This window comes from Buteo buteo, chromosome 16, assembly GCF_964188355.1.
Source record: "Buteo buteo chromosome 16, bButBut1.hap1.1, whole genome shotgun sequence".
Classification (NCBI taxonomy): domain Eukaryota; kingdom Metazoa; phylum Chordata; class Aves; order Accipitriformes; family Accipitridae; genus Buteo; species Buteo buteo.
In genome coordinates this window covers 4,058,339-4,074,511 of record NC_134186.1, presented here as the reverse complement: position 1 = coordinate 4,074,511, position 16,173 = coordinate 4,058,339, and the positions used below count along the sequence as shown (strand labels likewise).

Sequence of the window (16,173 nt, the reverse complement as noted above, 5' to 3'; positions counted from 1 at the left end):
ATTTCATTTCTACTGTCATACTAACCACTGCCAAGATCATTTTATTTCTGTTCCTCTCTTTCTAAGTTCACTATACTTTGATCAAAACAACATGGACTAAAGAAGCTCTTCCTTAGCAGGCTTTTAGGCTTTTTTTTTTTTTTTTTTTAAATAATAGCAAACACATTAAGTAAGAAATACAACTTGCCTTCCTCTGCCTCCCTCTCTTGCCTTTGTAACATCTGCTGTTCGGGGGGCAGAGCTTGCTGGAGAAGCTGCATGTAGAACTCATTCTCTTTCTGCACTTCTTTTTGTTTTCTTAAACGCATTTTGTAGCTGACGTAACTTTTAAAGCCAAAGCCCAAAGTCACAACAGGATAGCCAATACTAAGAAAAAAAAGCAACATTATTAATCAAAATGTAACCATAATAGCAAATGAATAAATTGTAATAAATTATCTAGCTGTGAATACGTCTGAATTACAACTTTTCATAGAAAATTATATACAAAACATTTTTTACTGTACTACAATAAAGTTACAGTTCAAAAATATAGGCATGTCTTTATCAAGATAAAATTACAGTTCATTACAGACAGCAATTAACCGTAGCATAGATTAAAGGATTACTACAACGCAATTGCACTATGCATAGCAAAGACAGCTTTTAGACAAGCACCAGACTAGGAATTATACATCTTTTAAGGAGATAACAGCCAAATACAGCAGAAATTCCCAAGTTTTGTACCTAAAGGACCCTGTAATATGCAAGACATTAAACTGGGAGGTGTGTTAACAACATTCACCCAGAACAGCGAAAGAAGAAATTGATCCTTAGCCCCATCCTTTTGCACTCAGAAATTAATAGCAGACCACTCTTTAAAACTGAGACAAAACAATGGTTCTCCAAAATACCGCCTCTGCAACAGGCCTTGCGATACCTTCTCACTGCCGCACAGGCTGAGAGACAAGAGCTGGAGAAGTCGTTGGAACATACAGCTTTGGGTCTACTGCATTGCTGGGGGGGACCAAGGCTGTGAGCCAAAATTCCATCACCCACACCTGGTACAGCCAGAAGTGACCCTGGAGGTAAAGCCTCAATAACCATCTGCCTCTGTTGAGGATGGCCACAATTAAGACATCTTCTGTGGGCAACAAAAGGCCTTTGGAAATTCCTCGTTTAGGAGACTGACCTTGAAGCTGTAAGCGAAAAACATCTAATCTCTAGACTTAGTTCTTCCACTTATCTTACTGACAGATAAGATATGAAGAATTTCACTTCCAGCAGACTCTGCTGTTCCATTTGTTGACAGGGATGACAGAAGCATAACAGAACTTTGGAATTATTTTTTTGAGTATCAGCTTCATCATGCAAAATTTAAGTATTCTTACTAGCTTGTGACAACTGCACCAATACAGAATACTAACAAATCATGCTAGTGTGTTTATTAACAAGGATACTCAATCAATGAGCAAACACCCCTGTATAAAAATAAATATATCTTTGACAAGTATTTCAACAAAGCACAGTGAAGTTGCATTTTAAACACTGAAGGTATCCTAGATCAGGGGAAAACTCAGATGCAGGTGACTATTAACCATTAAAATCTTCTCATTCTTTGATCAGTAATAGCACTGTGCAAATCACATTTCTAAGTAAGCTGCCAGAATGCAAGAATCATTTGCATATGCATCTGACATTATCTCTGCCAATGCTTCTTTTGTAACACTGTGTAAAGCCAGCTGTAGCTACAGTTCTAAAACTCTGATGACAAGCTGAAATGTTTGCATCCAATTCAGCAGCAGAAAGACCTTTCTTCATAGCTCCTAAAGTGCTTTTGTAACCTATTATAGAATTTAATTAGTGTTTAAGGGATTTAGTGCACAATGTAGACAATATAAATTAAAATGACAGATGTCTAATTTATTGGAGACTGTATCACAGGGAATTGGACCAAATGACTCCAGGAAAAACAGGACACTTTTTAAACATAGCCCAATCAATGCATACTACACTAAAAACTTGCAGAATAGAAGTTCAGTTCTTCCAGATATGGATACTCTGCAGTTTAAGTCTTTTGCCTGAAGTCACTCTTATCACTTCCAAAGAAGTAGTGTAATAAGTAGCATTTGTTTTTTATTTTCTGTCATGATTTTCAACCTGAAGCTCATTCACTTCCTCTGGTGAATTATGAAATCAGACGCTCATGAGAATCCTTCTCATTGGAGAAGGAAAAGAGGGGTGCTTTGTTACAGAAAAGGAAGAAGATTTTCATAACAGGATACATAAATTATCAGTGAAACTATTTTTTTGCTACTTTTACCATCTATTTGTTATGTAAATACAAAATTTGTAAACTGATGACAAGAACTTTCAAGAAATGCTATGAATATCCATGCTACAAATTCCCTACAGCTCACAAGCACTGTATCTTTAGAAAGGTTACCCTTGGTTAATGTTTAGCGTACATTTCTTGTGGAATATTTAATGACAGATGTGCAAGGGGAGAACTGAAGCCAAACCCTGAATGAAAATAAAAAGCCCTGAATATTAATTTCCCTGCTGAAACAACGGTTAATAAGAAAAGGAGAAAAAAACACTTACCAGTGTGCTGCAAATGGACGACATAGGTCTACATGGAAGTTTTTTAAATCTTTAAATCTAATGGCTGCTTCAATATAAACGAAAAGTATCCACAGTGATACTGTTGGTAAGCACACACCCCTCTCTATTGAGAGAAGAGAAAAAGAGAAACACCTTAGTAATATATTACAAGCAGCAAATATTTTGAAGTTATTTTTAAAACAGTCCAAAAGTTAAGGGAAATTTTCTGACAGATATAGGGAATTGTAAGAGTTTTTTTTCAGAATAAAGTATCCAGGATGTCTTTATTTTAAACCAACTCTAAACTTTTGTCTCCTTATCTTGATTTATTACTTTTATAAGGCATCAGTGAAAAATAACAGATGCAGAGCTAATGAAATAGCTTGGCACAAAACCCTATACAGAGAAGGAACACGAATGGAAGTAACTGCAGAAGATGAGGTAATGTTACAGCTTATGATGTTTGAGTCAGAAGTGGTGAGCTTGGACTACTTTTTCACTCCAAGTTAGGTATATCTTAGTAGCAGCAGTGAGCAAATCAGCTGAGAAAACAGGGGTGAGTAAGCACAGTACTGGTTACTCCATATACAGTAATGCAGACAACAGTCTGCAACTCAAAACTCTACATCGGGAAAACATTTAGGACGCATCTCTCCAGCACTACTGGTGAGAATGTAAAATAGTAGCCAAGCAAAACTAAGGTCTTAAACCTCTTGGCCAATGGAAAACATCACTGTGGCTTGCAATATAGCCACTGTAAATTTCCACAAATCAATTGCAGTTACATGCCACAAGCTTCATCAAAATAAACAAAGTTCTTGATTACATTCTGACATCAACATACAGTGTGCTGATGTGAAAACAGGTCTCAAATTTAAAACTAAAAAGACCATTACTCTGAGGCCCCGATGTTATTTACTGTGGTCTCCAGTTTGGTCTGGTCTCTCTTGAATAGCTGCACTCTGCATAAATGAGAAACCTATAGCAGAAACTGTCAGCTTAAAGGAACTCAACATATCAGCTAGGTAGACATACCACCTAAAAAGATCATTACTTCTTAAAAAAGAAAAAAAAGAAAAAAGGAAAAAGAAAAAAAAGAGTAAGTTCCCATCAACTAAGATGAGCATTTAAAAAGAAGAAACCCCAACGTTGCAGTGAATTAAAATATTAAACAAATTCAATAGCTACAGTTAAAACTGGCCCATCAGGTTTTTCCTTTGGGGTTTCTAAACATCAACCCTGAGAATGACTTCAGATAACACTTTAACATATTAATACAATCCTAAAAATAACTTCAGATTTTCTACGTATTTTAAATTGGGCAGCAACTGGTTCACAGTATCTTCCATTAGCTCCCACATTGTCATTATTATAAATGACTAACTCGTCAGAAAGATGACTGCTTTCACCAGTAAGCTGAGAAATGATCCATGCTATCCTGCAAATTCTTGTGATCTGATGGCAAGTCTAACATGAAATACTACAAAAGCCCCAAATCTCAAGGACTTGGGTAGTGAAAAGTTACCTCTAAGAAAAAAAATTAAAAAAAAAAAAAAAGATTTATTCCTAAAATTTTTTGATTGAGGGAAAGACATACACATAACCCATATCAAGCATTAGTGCTCATGCAAACTAAACCACCTCCCCCCAATCCAACTGCTGCCCCAGAACCCAAGGATTTATTAAAACAAACCCAAACAACTAAGGATAAAAAAAAAAGGGGGGGGAGGGGGAGAAGATTTCTCCATACATGTCTCAAACTGTTGGGGCAGCCACTGGTATTACCAGCCTTTTTGCTCAGAAACTGAATCCAGTTGACACAAAGATTTAACTAATACAAATTTAAACTATGATAATATCCAAAATTAACAGCACACTGATCGAGTAGTAGGAAGAAAGTAACACTGTTTCACAAACTTTTTGTATGTGCTCTGTATTTGTTGAATTGCTGCAGAAGTGTATTGAAGTCAGGAAAATATTTTTTTTCTTTTTTTTTTTCCTTTTTTTACTGCTCTGGAATTCCTGTTTATACACCTTCAGTTCCATTGGTCAAGTTTTAATCATCATAACTACAAGATGCACCCAGACATGTATCAAGTGCAAATCGGCATACCAATGAAAGCAAAAGAACATTTTTTAACTATAACAAAATGGCATTAAAACAAATGTGGTAACAAATAGAATAGGGTTTCTGCATGTTACTAAAAGCTGTAAGATATACATTCAAATCAGTAAGTTGTAAATAAAGAATAGCGACCTACCTGTGTGCCAGACATACTGTACCCAAACATACGTGCTGGCAGCAAAAAACAGCCATTGTATTGGTATGAAGAGCAGACATATTATATTTGATGTGAATGCTACACAAACAAAAAATACTGAAAAGGCCTAAAAGAAAGGAGGGGTGGGGGGAAAGAAGAGTGTTTTGGTTTATTCCAGCAATTACCAGTTTATTAATGGTGACACCACAATGATTTCAACATAGAAACACTAGTGCTGTTCATAATCAGGGCAAAGAAATGGAGCAGTCTAGCCAACGAAAGTAGAAACTTAGCCAATTAAGAGAGAACAGGCACAATTTGTGAACTTGTACCCATCTACTCTTCCAAGGAGTCTCCAAACAGCTATATTTATTCCTTATTATTTTGTTTGAAGACTTTCATTTACACTGTTGATATAGTATTATCATTGCTAAATTCTCCTTCTGGAAAAAAAAAACCAACCACCAAACAACCAGCAGTGTCATTTACTCTGAAAGAGTAGTAAATATCTAAACAGGCAAGGGCTTCTGTTTTATTTTAAACAAAACCCTGTTATGTAGGGACCTAAACCAATTCACTAATCTCAGGAATTCAAACAGTATTTTCCTATGGTGAAAATCTGATAGCTATGTATGTCACTGCCACTTGCCATAGATAAAATAGGCAGTCAGAGAGAAGAGCCTTGAGCCCAGGTCACCTAGTCATTAGAAAACTCCTCCTCTTGTGAAAATGATCATCAGTGCCATTAAGTTAGTTGTATAACATGGAATATGCCCTGAAACTTTGCAGGATTTCCCTACAAAGGGACAGCAATTTTGTGTTATACTTACCAAACCCTGGTATCTGAAGGAATCGTAAACACTCCTGATGAAGAGCCAGAATGGCCACAGATACTCAAATCTGAACTCCAGGACAAAATCTGCCAACAGTACTAGGGCCCACACTACCAGGAACTTCAGATACAGAAAAGTACTGGAGAAAAAAAAAAAAAAAAAAAAAATCAGGTCACTGTTTCCAATAGAGAGACTTAATACTACTTTTGTTTTTTAAAATTAAAAGTTCAGGAATAAAAACTATAGACAAGTGTAATACAGATAAGAAAGTTTCATTCAAGATAATTTTACAAAATAGGTAGTTTTATTATTACATTAAAATCAGGCTTGGTCTAATGAAGTTAATTATATTCAACTGTGTTTGTTTTTAAAGTAGCAAAGAAAGAAAAGGCTTGCTGCTCTTACAAGACATTCAGCAACAATCTCCCTTTAGCTTTGCAGTGTATTTTTACAAAGCAAAGTCTTGCCAACAGGTATGCTATCACGGCTGAAGTGTTTCCCTTCTAGTTTGCACTGCTGGAGCTCAGAAATTTCTGTGTTCCCTCTCCTCAACAGACTGCAGATGTTCACTCATTTTCTACATTTAACACAGACAAACTGCAACACCAATAAATTGAGATATATTTTAAGCCTATAACTATAGCAATTAGGAAGACTGTTTTGATACTGAGTTGTCAGTGTTATATTTGAAAACATCCATATTAAAGTAAATGCATCCATTAAAAAAAAAGAAACAACAAACTAAGAGAAAAATGGAGGCACATGAGACTTGAGAGCAGACAGTCTAACTTCTATTTTTTTCATTATTTCAAAGACACATTCCCTTATTCTCAGTCCTGCATTTTAAACCATTGATGATCCTTCTTGGCTACGGAGCTCAAAATGTTTTGAGATCGCACCTAACTGACACAGGACCACTTGAGGGATCAGCGCAATCCATTCTGCTAAAAAAAGGAGGAAGTAAAACCCCTCTTCCCCTAAAACCCAGCACCCAGAAATCTAGTATGTTACTCCAGTTTCCCAAAATGCAACTACTTTGTTGCACTGTATTGGGTTATAACAAAGTGGATTTTTAAAAATATATTTTTATTCTTTAAATCAAGGGCAGTTTTTCCTTGTGGTAACTTATTTTTCCTCCTCTATCATACTGCCAACAAAACCAGTAGAACTTTGCCCTGGAATGTTTACTGATAAGTTGCCAAGAGTTTGCATGCACAGTGCCAGGTAGGGTCAAGTTTCTGCACTGTTCACAGACATGTGGCTTTTTTAGGAAGTTGTCCAGAGCTTCAGAGAAGATACAAAATAGAAAACTTCTACGAAAACTGTTATGAACCAACAGAAGTTTAGAAGCAACTGAACTACTTGCCCAATTATCACTCACGTTACTTGTAACACAAGGTCAGCTTCTAAACCACATGACTGGGAAAACTTTTGATTTCTTGTGAATCAAGATTAATTGCATGTGCATGAAAATGACCCTTATCAACTGTCCTGGCCCTACAGCTTCCCCCAATGGAAGAGTTTTTGCTTAGCTTTCTTTCTTACTGTATGTTATCAGGCTCTCCCCTAAAGTCCAATGCCAAGGTTTTCACTGTGACTAGACCCCCGAAAGGAATTGCTTCAGTGGAACCACTTACATATATGCTCTCAAACATGCTCACACAAGGACATGCTTTAAATCAGCACAAACTAAAGAAGGACTTCATAGCAAATACATTTCTGAAGTCTGAGACAAATAAGCAACTATTCCTACATTTAACCCACCTCAGCTTCCTCCCACCCACTTTTTTGAATATTCTGTATCTGGAGTTTAACATAATGGGACTGAAAAAAAATATGCAAGTAAAAAGGCTACAGGAAGCACTTTAATTCAATGGAAACAAAATTAATACACACACACCTGGAAAACTTAAGATACTGCTTTTTTCAGTTTTTATAGAACCACCCCCAGCCACTTAGTCAAAAATTACTCTTTGAGAAGAATGAAACTACAGTATATATATTAAAAAAAACCAAACCCAACCCACAACAAACAACAAACAAAACCCACTAAAAAAACTTTAATGCTAATGTTTGCCTAAATATGCAAGATTATGCTTGCATATTTAAAGTCTACATCCTCAACAGAAATCTGTAAAAAGCAGCTGCATTCAGAGAATACTTAGACGTAAAAGGTGACAGGCATTTGGGGATGCAGTCAGCACTCTGTTCATTTTGACCATGTTGTTGAATTGTACACGTGCAGCTCTTAAGATTTGAGAAAATACATAAAGGCATCACACCCAGGCAATCATTATTCTGTCTGTATAGCTGGAAAAGCAGTTGTGTTGTGTAGGCACTTTTTCCTGGGTTAAAGTTATGGCTATTGTTTATTTTTCTGCCACTGAAATCTACAGAGAGACTACATTTTTCCTAGCAAATTAGGGTTGTCAGAACTAATGCTTTTCAACTGTTAAGTGCCACTCTAAGTTAAAGCATTTGCTGAATAAGAGTTCTGTAATACAGCCATTAAAGTGATTTCTAATATTAAATTCATATCAATCCAAAGGCCATGGTGACATTTACCACTTCTTAAAGTGGAATTGTAACAACACAACATTTGTAATAAGGTTTTCCCAACAATATTAAGGACCCTACTTCTCAGTCATCTGAAGGACTCAAAAGCAATTAAGAATTTAATGAGTACAAGACTAAGGCACAAGAAAATTATTTCCTTTTATAAAAGACTTCATCCACTTATGTTGGCCTCAGCAACAAAGTTCACTCTTGTGTAATATAGTCTACATATGCATTCAACTGCATGAGTCCACATGCATACACGCACTCATAGAAAGCATTTTAAAGGTACTATACTCAATCAGTTGGGTTTTTTACCTCAGGACCCCCTGCCACCCCCAATTAAAGCATGCAGGACTGCAGAGTCAGAGACTCCAGTCCATAACAAAACACTCTACCCCAGCTTTAAATTCTACATAGGTAGCAGCCTAAAGACATAAGCTGCCTCCTCGAAATGGGCCGGTTTTACACACTGCGCTGAGCTTCCACGCTGCCACAGTTACATACACTGCTGGGTTACAACCAGCTCGGGTGTCTTTGCTGCACACTGCAGTCTGCAGATGGCAATGAATCTTTGTAGGAAGAAGAAAGGAACACAAATCTCGGCTTCCCTTCTTCCATAAAGGTACGCCTGCACACTGGGATTTGCTGTTCCTGGCAAGCACACAGTTCATAAGTTAATTTACAAGTGCTTAGTGAACAGACACCTCTTCAGTGAACACTTAAATTAGTGATAGCCAAAAAACGTCCAGCAAGAATTAAACCCCAAAGAAAAACAGGCTAACGGACCTCTCATTTGGACAGGCTAATCACTCTTCAGCTGTTTTGTTTCATATGACAGACTGTTCAAATAAGATGACATGAATGAAATGACTAACAAAATGTAGCAATAGCCCTCCTCCCTTTCTCTGCTCTCACTTTCGCTTCATCTTTGCTCTTCAATCCCTTGATTCTTTCCAGGCACGGTTCTTCCCTTCAGTGCATTTCTATTGTTATCTAGTCTCTGTCCCCACTGCACCTCCTCTCCAACACACTCATCCGGCACTCCTTCGGAATCCAGCACCAGCCATTTGGTGTCTGTGAACCTCTGATAGTCATTGATCTTTCTGGGCACATCCACACATTTCTCCAATTTTGATAGCTGCTGCGTCAGTATCCTCACTTAGAGATAACATTCACTAGGCAGAAGTGCTTTCTAACCTCTGTAGCCCTTATGTTAGAAAGGCTCAAATATATTCCATGATGCCAATTATAATTCCAAGTTTGTTCTCAATACAGGGGAAGGTTGTTGCAGATAAATACATAAAATCTGGGTTATCCAATTTTCTGACACATGTCAAAAAAGCTGACTTCAGTGATGTGACAGAGGTTTAAGGAGGACAGGGCTTTCCCTATAAAACCAGCATACGGTATCTAATCTTGTAGGGTTATACAAGACGAGGGGGAAGGATGGACACATTCATGAGAAGAGCAGGGTACCAAGCGGGAAGGAGCAATGATTACACTGCTGCAAATTCTGTGGAAGGTCAATTGATTGCTAATGTATACTGAACATAAAGATTTATTCAGAGCCCAACAGTGGCTGTGCTCCCCCTTCGAATTTTCAAACAAATAATTTTCCTCCTTATTCTTTCTCCCCCCCATCAAGTGTCAGATGCCATTTCCTCCCCCCCCCCTTTTATCCCCCCCCTCTTGTTCTTTGTTCTCTTTTTACTGCCCCACAGAAGCAGATATTGTGCTTGCTGTAAGGTAAAATATTGCCAAAAAGTCACTAGCAAAAACACACAATTATGCACCCCAAATCCAAACTGGTAGCAAATCAAGCCTCTATTCTATCCCACTATTACCAGCAAGTCCCAAAGGCTGGAAAGTGAATCTTAACAGAACTGATGGCATGTTTCATTCTACAGCCTGATTCACACAAGACAATGGAGTAGAAGGCATCTTGAGGCTGGCAGGGTGCTAAATGCAGAGGTAGGCTTTAGAAAGGTGAAATTTAGCATAGCTGTGAAATTACCAAGGAGTCAACAACCACCATCTCAAGGTTATCCATCCAATGCCAGACAGAACAGCGGGGATGCTGACTGAATATCACTGGAGATTTTAAAATAAAAAAGCTTTATATATGTAAACACACAAATATATATATATGTAAGATTATTACTAGTGGATTAAAAAAGTAGTACAGAACAAGCACAGGAAGCATGCAAGACAGAAAATATGACTGCTGGGATGTGGTATGTATATTGGAAACTATTATGTGAAACACTTGCCAACTAAATTTTTGAAAAGGAAGAGAAATGTAAAGAATCCCAGGAAACCTCCCTGACTACTTATTCAGTGTCTTGATATGGCATAGAATATATCAATCACCAAACTATGGAAATGTAAGTAAAGGAAGACAAAATAGAAAACCCTTCCAGTAATTCTGGAAGCAAGTGTAATAGACTGCTGAACCACAGGCATATAATCAGCAATCAGTATTGTAATACTGAAACAAGAGAAACTGTTAGCCCACTATGGTAACTCAGCTGAAAACACCAGAGTACAGAACCCATAAAGCTAGAGAATTGCAGTGTGCAGGGAATGAAAGTCACTGGCAGAGGGAAGCAATATTACATGTACCGTTGGGGTTGACACAGTAGAACACTTTTAAATGTGAGCTAAATTAGATTTGAGACCTGAATTTAAGTACTAAAAGGTAGCACTGCTGGTTTGTTACAGACCTCCAGGGCAGGTTGAGAAGAAAATGTTTTTCCCTGTATAGCAAGCTTATAAAAAAGTGCCAGAATAAATCAGTAGGAATAATCGTCATGGATTTAAAAAAAAAAAAAAAAAAAAAAAGAAAAAACCTAAAAAAGGCCACATTCCTGGAGTTAGTAATGAACCGTTTTTCCTTACAGTTTATTTGGATGTCAGCCGAGTCAAAACTCAAGGCCTTGGAAATAAGCCATATCAGAAGTTAGGTGGCACACAGAACCACATGAGTATCTGAGCAAAGGGATCGTGGTATCAAGAAATGCTGCCCAGTATGAGATGCCCAGGGGCACAGACTGCCTTTATTCCATCAGTGGGTATCTCAGTAACCGCTTGGAGATTACAGACACATACACATCCTCCCAGGCATTTACTTGGCTGCCAGCCCAGGTAATGCCTGTGATAAAGGGCAATATATATATATAAATAGGCTAAAAATCCTAATTCCAAAGGAACATACAGTGTTTAAGGACTATTGTCAGGAAACCCATGATACATAGCATAAGTCAGCTGATGTGACAGTGTAAGTTAAGCCAGTAACATGTGGAATTCATCTTGAAACTTAACCAGCTACAAAATTGGTACCAAGTGCCAATATGACTCAGTAGAGCCAAAACAAGCAGTAACAGCAATAAAGCTGAAGTATTTTAAATAGATCAAGGATGAGGACTGGGAAGAGTTAGAAACAAGCAGTAACAAGTAAACTTTAATTGCTTAACTGATGACAAGCTGCAATGAATACTTTAATTAACAATTAAGGTTTTAATGCATGCACACTGTCAAAGGTATAAAATGTTAATCACTCAAGCATTGTAAAACAATGGCAACGGATAGCTTAAGAAGTGAAAAGGCAAAGTTTTGAACATACACTGTAGAAATAACAAGAGATCTCACAATTCCTACCATTAGTTTGTTGGTTTTGAAGATCTATTGAAAGCACAGTTATGTTTTAATTATAATAATGTTCTTTCCACGGATACTGTAATACTTCTAAACAGTATAAGTCTTTATTGTGCTTGCACATGGTATTAGATTGGGATTCATCAGGTTTTTCAGAGTACAGGTAGCAATATTCACTTGAAGCTGCGATACTATACCACTGGCATCCAAGGCTTCAGTCGCAGTACACAGGAGCAAAGCTGCCAATGGCAGTGCTGGTATGCCATGTTATGCAGTGCTTGCACACAGCCTGAAGTACCTTAGAGCTGTAGATGGGGAGTAAAACTAAACTGAAAGGGGAAAAAAAAGGGGTAAAAAAGGCAGAAAGCAAAAGGAAGAAAAAACAGCAGAATGTAAAAAGTAGTATAAAGAAGAACAGGGAAGGCAGCTGTTGAAAATTTGGTGGGGAAGGGGCAGGGGGGAAGATTGGTCAGGAATAACTTTGGAAGTGTTTATGAAGGGCTGAGGCCAAACAGTCCATTTAATCTAGGTAGTGAATGTTGGGGAAGGTACTTTAAAGAACTACAGCTGTAAAATTTCAAATAAAAAAAGGTTGTGAACCCTTAGATCAACTTGTTAAAAAGGATACTGCAGAAGTTGGCAAAAAATTTAACATTCAGGGAGACAGGATATTCACATTTTTCAATGCAACCCAGGATTTTACATTTCTAACTCTCTTCTGTGACTAGAAATTATTTTTCTATCACTTCATATAATTTGCTTCAGATTTACACATGTAGAAAACCCTGCCACCAGAGTTTTACTGCAGGACAATTCCTTCGTTGCTTCACCTCCTCCAGAACTCTTCAGCTTTGCAGCTCTCAACTATGCTTACATGTGTCGATTAGTGACAGCTGTGCCTAGCTCTGCATTTTAAGATTGGAGAGGGAACAAGGATGGGAAAAGTGGTCTTAATTTTAAAAGCAAACAAAAATCCCACAAGAGTTAAGTATCTCAATCATGCTGTTTGTTCAGCCTAGCTGCTTAGCTTCTAACACTACGATGCTACTTACTGATAACTGTATTTACTGGGTTTGTGTAAGTTGATGGTGACAATTAAGATAAGTTGAGTAAATAACTGTAGTAGTTACAAGAATTTAGAACTCTATAGTTATATGAGAAGCTACCTGTATGTAATCTCTTTGAATTATGGGGGGCAAAGAAAAGAGGTTAAAAAAAAAAAAAGAGAAAAAGGAGAGCAAAAGAAACAAGAGAAAGAGCCACAATGCATGTAGAAGTACCTCTCTCTGGTTAGATTTCCAAAGAGGCAAGACTTCACACTAGCTTCTCTTTTCTTTCTGTGGGACAGTACTTTGAAATCACTGACTACTTCTATTTATCAAAATGCCACATGAAACAAAGGCTAAAAATCCTACTTCTGAACTAAAGCATTCCAGGAGAAGTTAGTACAAGAAGCCAGATGTCTGCCTCAGCTGTTCACACAACTACAACAGCTCTACATGCTGAACACACTCATCATCTGGTGTTCTCATCTTTTTCTGGTTTTCCCTCCTTCTCTCACTCCACCTTTCCAGCCAGTCACCTCAAAGGTAATGGAAAGCACATGATTTTGAATGACTTTTGAAAACTAAGTAATTATACAAGGAATTGCTTATATTTGAATTATTTTCCTAAGACTAGCTGTCTTAAATATTAACTTCTAAGCAATGGATACTTTTTCTTTAACATTCCAAGCACTGTTTTCCAAACACCTGAAAGAGTCTAAAGAAACAAGATGCTCTCTACTCTCACGTAGAGATTCACTACAACTAGGATAAGCAGTATATCGTGACAATTTTATTACAGTCAGAGCTCACTATCAACTGTTTCACTTATGCAAAGCTAACATCTGCATTGTATGAGTTTGCTCAAGTTTCCAGCCACTGCATACATAAACCTCAACTCAACTAGAAACAGATATGGGACATTACGCTCACTAGAACTTTCAAAAGCCAGGTTTCCAGTCTCTACTAGAATAAAGCGCTCTTTATTCAGAAATATGTTAATTGTTGTATTTCATATAAAACTTAGCATACTTAGATACTCAGGAGGGCAGGGCTCTAAAATACGGTTTAAAACATGCTCACAACAAGCAAACGCTTAAGAATCTGTGCTTTGCTGGTGCATTCTGCATGTGGACACCTGGAAAGCATGCCCTCGTTCCAAGACACCGATGAGGTACCTCCCGCACCTAAGAACGTGGATCTCATTTCACCACAGTTTCCCTTCTCATTTCGTATGTCAGAGGCGAGTCAGACACCCACTGCGTTTTCACCGCCACGAGGCCATCCATCCCTGCTCCAGGCACGACCCACACAAGCTCTTACTCGCATCCCTTGCTGCTACACCTATCGCTCTCGCCCGCTTCCACCGCAGAGGCCACACCACAGGTACCTTCACCACCACGTGAAAACCAAGTTTCTCAACCTCAGCGCGAAAGGCTGCCGCCCGCCAAAAGCCAGCAACCCAGATGCTAGCCCGCTCCACCACGCTGCCGCTGTCGAACCGCCGCAGCAGGCGGTTCAGAGGTTTAGCGCTACTGCCAAAACCCAGCCGTGAGAACCCACCCGCTCGGGAAACCTCCCCAAGGGGAAGACAGGGCGGCCAGGCCCCCCTGTTCCACCACAGAGGTGCGAAGCCCAGGGTGGTGGTGGAGGGGGGGGGGGAGGCTCCCACCGGCTCCTCACCGCTTCTTCCTCCAGGCAGCGCCGACAGGACCTTGGCCAGCAGCTCCCCCCCACACCCCGCGTTCTCCCTCCCCCCCAACCCCGGTTCCCGACGTCTCGGCGGAGCCGGGAACGGGTGAGGGGCTGAGGGAAGGGAAAGGCAGGCGGAGGGGCCGGTGCGGCCTAGCGGCGGCGCGACCAGGCCGCGGGGCGGGGCAGCGCCTGAGGGGGAGACGGGGCGCCATGGCGCGCGCGGCCCCCGCTGACAGGGGCGGGGGCGGGGCAGCCGCTGAGGGGAACCGGGGGTGCGAGGGGACCGGGGCAGCGCGTCCCGGTCCCCGTCCTCCTCCTCCTCCTCACCGCCACCAACCCCCCCCCCCCCCCCGGCGGCCGCTCGGTACCTGCCGTAGATGCCCTCGGTAATGCGGTTCCGCTTGAGCGGCCGCCGCAGCTTGCTGCAGTCCGCGCTCCTCCGCTTCATCCTCCCGGTCGTCCTCCGGCCCGGCCCAGCCCGGCCCGGCCGGCCCCGCCGTGCGCCCCGGCCCCGCGCTGCCCTGACCCGCCCCGGTCACGGCAGCACCATCCGCCCCCGCGGGGGGTTCGCTCGCGCGGGGCCTTTTTTTTTAATTTTTTTTTTTTTTTTTTTTTCCCCGGGAAACAAAGAAATAAAAATAATTCCTGGTCCGTCCCTCCCCGCCGCGTCCCCCCGCGCAGCCGCCGCGCAGCGCCCCGCCTTTCCCGGCGCTGCCCAATCAAGCGGTTGAGCCCGCCGGAATGACGGCGTGCTCGGCCAATCGGCAGCGGGGAAAGGCAGACGGACGGCCTGGGAGGCCCATCGCGGCATCAGAAAGTTGGTCCCGCCCCGCGCTACCGGGTGGCCCGCCCACGCCCTTGATTGACGGCCGCGAGAACCCGTCAAAGAGAAGGATTCGTGGATTGATGGCTTGCGGGCCAATCCCTGAATAGGTTTTGTTCTTCTCCCGCCTACTGTCCTTTTGGGCTGGCTCTCGCCCCGTGTTGTGATCGACAGCAAAACCGCCCAATGGAAGAGACAAATAAAAATCAAAGGACAGCTCAGCTATCCATTCGGAAACGGAAGAAGGAGGGCTCAATTTCCTCTGTCACCGTAGCACTGAAGTACCGCCCCCCCCCACTTGATTGACAACCTCTCTGGCAAATAGGCTGTTGGCAAAAGGAGAGCTAAGTCTCAGGTGCAAAGGTAAGTGCAGGCAGCTTGTCGTGCCCTGTGCTTCCCCTATAGCGCTGCCCTGGGCTGATGGCTCACCAGAGGGTAAAAAAAAAAACCCTCAGAGTGACTGACGGACTCCTCCAGCCAATAAAGAACGCACACAGCAGAGTGACAAGTGATCGGTCCAATCGCGAGGCAGGAAGCCGGGGGGGGCGGGGCGACTCGGCCTCTCTTTCCCCGATCGGCCCAAAGACGGACGATGGCTGGAGATGGGCCAATCAGAGGCCATGAGGGACGCTAGCCTTGGGCCAATGGGAGGCTAGTCCCTAAGGGAGGCCCGTTGGGAGGAGTGGGTGTTCGGCCAATAGGAGCCGAGGGGCGGGGAGGTT

The 16,173-nt window shown here is 41.0% G+C and overlaps 1 protein-coding gene across 2 annotated transcripts in view; it reads right to left on the bottom strand.

Moving 5' to 3' along the window:
- The window catches only part of MACO1 (macoilin 1), a 30,214-nt gene extending 14,917 nt beyond the window's left edge, over window positions 1-15,297 (bottom strand). The window contains exons 1-5 of one of the 2 annotated variants that reach the window (XM_075047473.1): window positions 14,997-15,297; window positions 5,675-5,816; window positions 4,845-4,971; window positions 2,584-2,707; window positions 188-366 (exon numbers count right to left, since the gene is read on the bottom strand). In XM_075047473.1, the coding sequence (XP_074903574.1) occupies window positions 188-366; window positions 2,584-2,707; window positions 4,845-4,971; window positions 5,675-5,816; window positions 14,997-15,076 (652 nt within the window). In that variant the 5' untranslated portion in view covers window positions 15,077-15,297. Of the gene's footprint in view, window positions 1-187; window positions 367-919; window positions 1,131-2,583; window positions 2,708-4,844; window positions 4,972-5,674; window positions 5,817-14,996 lie in introns of those variants that run through there. The other variant, XM_075047474.1, reaches the window with a different exon arrangement.
- Between the last annotated feature and the right edge of the window lie 876 nt (window positions 15,298-16,173).